The 10,340-nt window shown below is 38.8% G+C and overlaps 1 protein-coding gene across 1 annotated transcript in view; it reads left to right on the top strand.

The window, feature by feature from the left end:
* LOC140235731 (uncharacterized) overlaps window positions 1-10,340 on the top strand; it is a 29,580-nt gene continuing 19,240 nt past the window's right edge. Inside the window, exons 1-9 of the mRNA XM_072315745.1 lie at window positions 1-91; window positions 951-1,163; window positions 1,804-1,927; window positions 2,781-2,872; window positions 3,790-3,904; window positions 6,727-6,956; window positions 8,318-8,392; window positions 9,166-9,305; window positions 9,864-10,025. Coding sequence (XP_072171846.1) covers window positions 987-1,163; window positions 1,804-1,927; window positions 2,781-2,872; window positions 3,790-3,904; window positions 6,727-6,956; window positions 8,318-8,392; window positions 9,166-9,305; window positions 9,864-10,025 — 1,115 coding nt within the window. The 5' untranslated portion in view covers window positions 1-91; window positions 951-986. The remainder of the gene's footprint in view (window positions 92-950; window positions 1,164-1,803; window positions 1,928-2,780; window positions 2,873-3,789; window positions 3,905-6,726; window positions 6,957-8,317; window positions 8,393-9,165; window positions 9,306-9,863; window positions 10,026-10,340) is intronic.

Genomic DNA, 10,340 nt, shown 5'->3' with positions numbered 1-10,340 from the left:
CGGAAATCGGAAATGACAGTAAATTGTTGACGTTGGAAACGGAATTTTCTCGTAACGGTTAGTTATTGCTTCCCTGGAACTAAGCAACAAGGTAAGTTACTGTGCTCCTGAAATTCCTTATTTTTCATGTGTGTCGTATTATACTACATACTACTGTTTTACCTTGTGCTTTAATTCGGAGGATAGATTTTGTTAAAGGCATAACGAACTGGTGAAAACTTTTCTTATCCATGATAGTCCCATACGCTAGCTTTCATGTCAGTTGGTCTCTCGCATGAATGGTATATTTCGTTCGTGATCGTGTAATTCGGCTGGATACAACAATGCCATATATAGGCCTATTTGAAAGAAAGATATTATTCAGAGGGGTGAAGGTTAAGGTGTGGGTTTCTTCAGTTTGTCTCCCTCTACAAATTAAATTTGTTAAGATCGCAACTGCTGATCTGTAAATTAACAAACATGTCGGAAAAAAGGAACCAGTCATCTAGCGTAACCTGTTTTAGGCCTTAAGTTGGCTATTACAACGTTACAACTGTTGCTTTCCGGGCAGCGACACTACCACCATACCGCCATATAAATTTATTTGTTCACCAATTCTTTTTGATTTGCCATGAAATGTTGCCTTGTTTTGCATTTTTGTTAACCGTTGCCTCGATTTCTAACACTAAACAGTGCCAACTTGGTCTACATTGGATTTTAGAATCCTGAAAGGAATATAAAGTGAAGCATTGTCTAGAAAAGATACATCTACAATTGTATGCGTACGGCACGGTCTACAGAACTCACTCAGATTCAGAAGGCAATCAACATGATCAAATTCTTTCTGTAACAGAAGTTAAAGACTCTCAAGTCTGAATAGATTATAAAGATCAAATAGAATCTAGATCTAGTATGACATGTCTGACTCTCATACACGATCATTTACCCTTATTTGGTGCCGCGGTCCACAGCGATGGCTGCTGTATGACCTCCATCGGGCAGGAGAGATGTCGAGCATGAGAGGGCAGGAAGGCCGAACCGATGTTGGTGAGGAGGACGAGGAGGCGTGGATCGAGGCGCAGATTCAGCGAGAGCTGGATGCTCTGTCTCCCCTCGACGAGGGCGCCCTATCTGCTGGAGGGGAAGTTGAGGATGAGGTGGAAGGCAGAGGGGACGACACTGTGGTGAGTGTCAAAATGCACCATGCATGACAAGTTCTTGCTTTTACCTCCTCCATTTTTTTCCATTTAATATTCCAATGTTACAAATAAGATAACACTCCTAGTTGTACTTACACTATATATTGGGATGAATTCAATTGTATTTTGAGTCAGTTTGGATACATGGTATACATACCCTTTTCATGATATAGCTATTTTGTATTGATCAAAAACTGATTGGTTCAAATGAATTGATTAAAATTATGTAATTGTACAAACCAATATCTTCCAGTTAGTTGCTCTGACCAAAAAACTTAGACTTATATGTTTCTAATATCTAGTGTGTCTTTTCACTTAGAAAAATATATTTTCCAAAGAAAAGAACTTGGCCAAATTGTGTAAAATAGATAAATAGATAAATAAGCAAAGAAATAAGTAAATAACAAATAAACCATAGAACAGTGTCATATTATTCAAGTACATCTAGAGTAATGGAAGCCTGTAAAGTATGGTCTCTAATGTTAACCATTTCATTTATGCGCCTGATGTAGAATATAGTGACTGACTGGCACTTATCATATTGTGAATAAATAAAAAAAAAAGAAAATCCCTCTAGATTTTACTACATGGTGAAAGTGTTTCACTGTTTTATGTGCATATCCAGGAAACTCCCAATGGTACAATCCCAGAATCCGTAGCCCAGTTCCTGGACAGGGTCAAAAGTCGATCTCAGGGTGTGGAACAGTCACTCGCAGAGGTCAATGACCTCCTAAAGTCGACGCAGATTGGTAAGTGTGAAGCCTTCCCCTGTCCACAGTTTATGGGAGGGAGATATTTACAGGAAGTGTGCCTGCCTTTTACATGCAATGAACATGTACATCTCAATATTTCCAAACAAATCACCCTCATGGTTAAAAAAACTTGACTTGATATGTTTAATTCTCTGTATTGAGGTAAGTGTACACTTTTGCTTTGCATTGTTTTATTATAATGTGGATGCCACCGTACAATGTACAGTGTATATTGAAGACCAAAACTCAAACAATAAATATTTTCATATCATGCTGATTTTTTTTTTTTTTTATTACAACTGGCAAGGGCAGTCATAGCTACATTGTGTACATGACAATCATGTTGTCATGCAAGGGCTGAACTGATAATCTGATATTGCTATAACACACATTTCCTATAGACACCTGCCCGATTATGCTCGGGTCTAGTCATCCATTGGTTGAAATACATAAGTAACTATGCATTGTCTTTTATAAAACATGAAACGTCTACCAAAAGATAGAGCAACAGCTTAAAGGCAGCTCTCCCTGTGGTATTTTACTTTAATATCATAATCAACTCAGACCATGATGTGCTGTCTCTGCTGAGCAAATACATCCCTATAAAAGTATAGCTATGGTGTATGTTTGAACACATTGTGTTCATCAAATTTCATGATTATGAACTTGTTTTGCAGTTAAAAGCTAAGAGCATGTTCACACTGACATGTAAGCCAAGCATCATACTTTAGTCGAATTTTGGTATTCTCTTTAGGCCACACAACAGATCTACATGTACGTAAAGTTCATCTAAGAAAGAAAAAGTAATTTCCATTCATTTACATTTTCTCTTGATCGTCTCTCCATCAAGCGGAGGATGTGGAGGAGTTTGCCTACAAATCCAAGCAGCTGAATGAGATCGCCTTCCAGCTCGGAGAAGACCCCGAGGAGCTCAGAGACCGGGTACTGTATTCACAAACATTTCATCCCTCCCCCCCCCCCCCCTTCCCCTCCCCATCGTATCCCTCCACCCCCATGTTCTTATGGGATGGCTTCCCCACAAAGACAGTATATCCTGCAGCTGTTATCCTCAACAAACACCTCTAAATATATTCATTCCATGAGGGGAATTCTTCTTTTTTCTGCCCATAATGATTGTTTTCTTGGACAATGCACAGACAGTGACAAACTTTAGTGTAGGGTTACCATTAAAAAAGGAAAATATGCATATGAGAAGATAACAAAACATTTATAATTTTACCTTTCCTGTTCTCTACCTAAAGCCTAGTCTGAAATTTATGTTGCTTGGAAAGTTTATGTGGAACTTATCTACTGTGATAACTTTGGAAATGATATGTAGCCTCTTTTTTTTTTCAGTTTACCTTTGGCTCTACCTGCCCATTTCAGAAATGAACAGGTGTATCAAATGTCATTACCATTTGTTTGACTTGGTCACTCTTTTTACTACTACATTTGGAATGCAAAAGGCATTTATCATGGCAAGTAGAAAAGAATGATGCATAGCATACTCAAGTTAAATGTCAAACATTATTTATTGTTATCATCCATTTGCCATTTTATTGTCATTATTTCAATGTAAAGTAATGATGGTACAGTTGTATTATATATAAAGACAAAATCATATTAATTATGATGATGATAATGATCAGTGATGATGAAAATAATTATTATTAATACCATTATTGCTAATAGTAATATTGAAATAGCTGTCTTTCATATTATCGTTATTGTCTCCATTAAAGTTACTTTGATTTGTATTAGTGGTAGCTGTTGTGAGAGCATGATCATTACTATTTTCTCATCATTATTTTTGTATTCTAAAATTTTGTCATGATTAGTATCATTTTTCTCTCTCCAAGGTGATCCAAGAGTTGGAGGAAGCCGACGAGAAGGATACAGAAGGTCACCATGGTGATGACTCCTCTAGTGGACCTGAATCAAATGGCCTTGATGTTGTCCCAGTCTTGAGTGAAGGTAAGCCAAAATCTTATTATTAATTTATCTCTCCTCTATTAAACCCCCATTATCAATGGGAGTCTTGTGAACCATGTACAGTATGTCCCAAAAATAATTACAATCAGATTTTTGCATTGATAACACCCAATATGATTAAATTGTCTAAATGCTACTTCAGGGTCTTAAAATATAATAATTTAGCTCTATTTTGCAGAAAACCCCATTCGATTTGACTAAGCGGTCACAGAGAAATGTGGAATGTTGTAAAGCATGTCATGAGTCTGATTCTTCCAAGTTTAGCACTTTGATACTTTTGTGTGTGAATACAATAGACAGAACTTGGAGGGAAGAGATTCTTGACATCCTCTACAAAATTCCTCATTTCTCTTTGACCACTGAAGCAAATCGAATGGGGTTTTCTGTAAGATGTGGGCAATGAGTTATAGTTTCATACCCTAAATTTGTATTTGGAATTGATTCACTATTTTTAAAAATATCATTGCGGAGGGTCCCGTTGTAATCTTTTTTGGGACATATGGTACAGAGTTTGTTGGGGATTTCTAAATCTTCTTCAGGGTATGTGGCAATCAGCACTCCCCCTTATGGTCACTTGATTTCGTGAACAGGTCACCTGCCTAATTGAATGCTGTTAGATCTATGGAAAGTCTTGAAAGATTATTTAAAGAATTCTGTGGGCTGTGCATGGGATGTTCATATCCAGTGTTGAACTTTGTATGCTCTTTATTCCTACATCTGTTGACATTAGCTGATGTGCTGTTATTAGCCTTAATCCTTTGTGTGCTCAGACATTTATTTTTTCCTTGCCACATCATTTTTTCATTGGTATTTAGTAATCCATCCAGGCATGAGCGTGTTGTAGAGTTAAGAAGCCCACTCGGGTGCAGCAATGTGTCTCTGTCCAATGAAATAGGCAATGACGATATACTAATTCTAAAAAGAAACAAAAAAGAAATACAGCAACAACATGCAAACATTTAGAAAATCTTGCATATTAAAGTTGTGTGTAAATATAAATGACATTCGTTGTTGGGACATGAGTAAATGTGATTGCGGCATGTTATCAGTCAGAGTTCAACAATTGATGCATAATTGTGATGTAATCTTTATCTAAACATGAATAGCTATGATAATGTCATATAGAATACAATGGTTTGCTACATTGAGAGTAGACTTTAAAAGATCTTTTATACATTGTTTTTAATAGTGCTTTTAAAAACCTTTAACAAGTTCATGTGCATTGTATTTGAAAGGAAATAAAATTCCGGCAACAAAAAGCAGCAGCAATTACGGTCGTCATTTTTATAACTGTCTACTCTGAATGAATGACACTATGAGTCATATGAAGTCCTGGAACATCCCAAAAGTAAAAGGACTAAATGATCTGGTGTGTGTGTAATGAGAAAAGCAACTGCAATCCATGCACCAATTAATTTTCCAGGCACACTCCATAGTACATTCACCTTCTAGACAGGATGTAATATTAGTGACATGCTTTGATTGAGGGTGACAACTCTCTTGATTGTTTTTACATGTGCCACATTGGCCAGTGGCAGTGAATACTTTTCTTTGTGAACTCAATTTCAAAAATGCTTAGCCTAATCTAAAGAACTTGTTTCTTTTCCTGTGTTTTTTTGTTTGTTTTAATTCTTGTGAAAATACACGGTGCTGCAACCTCCCCCCCCCCCCCCCCCGATTTATGGTTTCTCAGTGGAAAAAAAAAGTCCCTGTGTCGAAAGTGAAATGAACGATCAATTGCCTGTTGAACTCATAGGTCACTTGCACAAATGATCATTAGGACAGTCATTACAAGTATAAACATTCTTTTTTTGTTCAATTGTGTAATGCCCTGCAGCATGCAACATCTGTGATAGCCATGGTCGATATGATGTGGGAAAAAAAATGTTTTCCATGAGCTTCTAGATTGTGAATGAGATCATGCTGGAAGCAGTGATGGCCAGTTAGTGACCTTGTGTTCTGAAACATGAAGTTTTTATTCTGTCAGTGCTGTAGGTGATCAGAAACGTTGTAGGTATTCATGCCCTCTGCTTAACCTGTGGAGGACGAGCTGCTTTTGCTCTGATATGCATTTCCCATAGACACCTCCCCGAGTATACATGTACTCGGGATGAGTCTTCAACGGGTTAAAATGTCATGGTTTCAAATGTCAAAGGTATCTTAGGCTTTTAACCTGTTGAGGACAGGTTGATTTTACTACCACACGAATTTCCCATAGACGCTTGCCCGAGTATACTCTGGACTCGTGTTTTAGTCAAATGTGTACGTGGGCGCACGGCGCAAGTTTCCTATAGAGACCTATGCTATCAACTCCTCTTTAGCGCTTACGCTTTGGCCCACTTCCATGAGTCTGAAGAAGTCTGATTCACTGTAGTCAGTGGTCCGATCACAGTTTGGCTCCTGATTCGGCTGAGGGGGATGACAGCTTCAGCAAACTTCTTATGTGATGTCATAATAAGAAGCACATATGCACGCACCCTGGCATTACTACAGACTGCGTGTTGCGCAGAGAAGACAACGAAGGCAATGTTACTTAGCAACACCTACGCGCTTTACTCTTGATGACAGCTCAACTTGGGCTATCTTCGTATCAATGCTAACGGTGATCGGCAGTATCATCAACAGCGCCCTCTACACTAACGGGACTATGCACCTTTAAAGGGTAACCCAACTTTGAATTCAAGTTGTCTTTAACATGATGGATTGAATGCAACAAACAGAACAATGTGAGTGTTTATTAAATACTGGACCAAGAATCTGAGCATTTGTAGAAGTTTGAATTTTGTGAATGGTTGTGCTTGCAGAGAATGGGATGGTGGCCGTGTACACGGACATCAACGCCTTCGAGCGCCAACTCCAAGAAAAGGTGAGGGAGCTAGAGGAGGTGATGCAGGAGCGTCAGGCCATTGAGCAGAGGGACCGGGAGGAGGCGGGCCGGGCCATGTCAGTCCTGGACCAGAACGCCGAGCGGCACCGCTTGGAGAAGCAGCGGGAGAATGAGAGAGAGGGGAAGGAGATGGCTCAGGAAAGACTGGTAGGAATCACTTCTTTTTTTTTGGTCTTTGCATGTATTGTATTTCAGAGCTACTAACATTGAAGATGTGAATGAGACTCTTTTTGAAATCAAATTTATGCAAAATATTGTATTCTCTGTTAATATGATGATCAAAAGATTATCAGGCGCTGCAATACGGTGCAATTAGTACTCACCTAAAGCATGTGACCTCAAAAACTCATTTGCATATTAAAAGTAAACAGCTTGTGTGCGCAAAACGGCTTTGGAAGTGTTGCAGGACAATCGCAATATCTCACCTCAGAAGTCATCAAATGATTAAATGTATACATCAAATTGAAGGTGAAACTATTTTCTAACTTGCAATGTTAGGTATTTTGGGTTTTATTGAGGATAAACCTGTGAAAATGACATTGAAATCTAGCTTCCAAAACAGAAAATTTGGTCACTAAACAAGTGTTATTTTCTCACATTTTCCTTCATTGCCCAAAAATGAAACTTTGGTATATGACTTATAGTAGTATATCCATTCTGTGTTCCAAATATCTGTATCATTTGGCACACGTTTATGTCAGGAAAAAATAAACGTAAAATCCAAAGCGTAAGCAGTACACAGTCCCATGCATTGGTTTTCGTGCTGCATGAAGCAGTTGAAGCACCTTGCAGGGTTCGTCTTTCGCCCACTCACAACCCTGTGGATCGAAAACCGAACCCTGTCGCTGTGCGCCGTACCTGACACTGCTGATTTGCTAAGCGTGCGCTTAACAGTAGAGAACGCATGCGCAGGAGGATGATCTACAAATGTAGTTGTGCATGTCCAGTATTTTCTCTTAAATTTAGTTGTCTTTTTGCTCTGATTTTCACCGAACTACTTATCGCGCAAACACGAAACTTCGCAGGTAGTGAGTCTGGTATATACAGACTAGCAATATGTTAGTCAAATACATATTCATGCAGGCGCAGACTTGTGTCGGGAAATAATCTTAACTCTTTCCCACGGTCAACTCTAACAGAAAAATATGCATATCTCAAAAGATACATCAGCATTTTCTCCCAAAAATCATATGAAGGATGATATATGTGTGAAGTTTCAAGGGATTTTGTGTGTAAATAAGGGACATACGAGGAGGTGAACTTTCAAGTTTTTGTCCTCTGCTGTGCACAGTGCTTCGACGACCGTTATGAATTCAAAAGATTTGGCTTCTTATCGCGGTGTAATTTCACCGTATCACCGGGCCTGCTATGGAATGCACATGTTTCCCTATTACTAATGATGGTTAACAACAGACAATGCATGGAAACAAGTAGTGCTCAGTCTATCAAGGGGATGCCATGTGACATAGATATCTAATTGGTGTCTTTTAAATGTTGATACTTTATAGGTCCAACAGGCTCGGTTTGAAGAAGAGCTAGCCAGTGACATGCAGCGCAGTGAAGCAGAGCTCCTAGAATATCAGGTAGGATGCAAAAAGAGAGTTAAAAACCACATATATTGCATATAAATAGAGCATATACATTAGAAACATGACGTATGATATACTACTATAGTGCATGATGGTTTTATGACAAGTCCTGTGATTGGCTTACTTGGCATCATGTGACAGTCAATGTCTTTTACGTAGTACAAGTGTAATACAGTGCATTTACCCAACCCTTGACCACCCCCAACCCCTACCTCACACCACAGGACATTGTACTAGATAGTAGATTTGAATTAATCCATCAGATCTAATGAGATGGTCAAGTCAATTCTCTTTGCCCGTGTGATATTCATTAAAAACCCTATCGCCTCTATGTTGTACATAATAATGCCTTTTATGCCTCTATGTAAAGCTTTTACTTTTGTATACTGTAAAACAAGGAATGTTCGCGTGCATTTTGATTTCGCAAATTTCGTGAGAGCAAACATTTGCGCAATTAAAATGCACGCAAAAGTTCTTGTCTACACTGTATTCATTGAATGTTAGAGGCAAATAGCAAAAATTCAATGCTGCAAAAATATTGTGTTTTACAGTAAATATTTTATGTATATTTATATATAATACTTTTGTATAAATATTTATGTAATGAGTATGATGATTGTAAATAGTACATTGAATAGTTTTTTTTTTAATAAAAAAAAGTATCCCATCTTGTTTCACAGATGGTAACAGGAACTACCATTCTTTTTTTTCACCCTTTTCTCATCTTTCTCATGTCTTGTTTATCATGCTGGGTCCTCCTATAACAGAATCAGATTGAGGAGCTGTCGAGGCGGACGGCCCTGGAGAAGGAGGCCTTCGAGAGAGAACACCAGGAGGAGATGGAGAGGCAGTCGTCACGGCAACACACCGCCGCAACCTGCATCCAGGCCGCCTTCAGATCCTTCCGGTCAGTGGTCAAATGTTTCACTACCGTGAAGGTCACTAATTCAACTCCTAGTCAACATAGCATTCATGTCCGTGACAGATAATAGTTGAAATGATCACCTGGCACTTACTATTGATGATATATGCACCTGGGGTAACATCTTCAGTGTAAAAGCTTTTCTTCTCACTATTTCTATTTACTCCTTTTGTGTTTTGATTGACATGCTGTTATATCTTTGTCATGAAAATGGCTATGCTTTTCTTTGCATTTCCATGCGATGACATACATACTACGTACTGTAAAGGTGTAAACTTTTGTGCTGTGCATTTTGTCTATTTCAGTGACCTTCACTTGTTTCATTTTGTGATTGAGAGCATTCCTTCATGTACATGCTTGTATGCTTCTATATGTGCATAATTTTCAGTATTTGCAATATTCATAATGTTTAAAGGTGCTTCTTTCCAACCCCTCCTCCCCCACCCCCACCCCACCCCCACAAGAGACAATCCAATTACATATGTTGTAAATGGCCAGTGTGTGCAGCTCTTATTTTCTTCTTTTTTTTTTCTTTTTGTACAGGGCGCGAAAACCGTACCTCAAAAAGATGCGGATGATTCGGGAAGGACTGAAGGAGAGCCGAGAGCACGAGCGTCAGATGGAGATCGTGTCGCAGCGGAAGAAGGCGGAGCAGAAGAAGAGGAGAGAGAAGCTGGAGAAGATGAAGAAGGAGGAGGAGGAGAGGTGAGGTCAAAGGTCATGTCAATCAAGTTTTTAACTGTTGAGGACGGACCGATTTTGCTACAACACACATTTCCCATAGACATTTGCCCGAGTATACTCGCGACTCAACAGGTTAAAATTTCGGCATACTGTAAAAGTGGAAATTTTCGCGGTGTTGAAATTTTTGCGCATTTTTTCATGCAACCAGACGTCAGCGCGAAAATAAAAGCACGCGAATAATTTTACGTGCCATATGTTCCAGTAGTTGATGTCTTGATTCCACGGAATTAAAAACACACGGACTCTTCTTACCCGGCCAAGCGTGAAAAATTAGTT

This window comes from Diadema setosum, chromosome 12 (assembly GCF_964275005.1).
Source record: "Diadema setosum chromosome 12, eeDiaSeto1, whole genome shotgun sequence".
Taxonomy (NCBI): Eukaryota; Metazoa; Echinodermata; class Echinoidea; order Diadematoida; family Diadematidae; genus Diadema; species Diadema setosum.
This window is presented reverse-complemented; position numbering and strand designations above follow the sequence as displayed.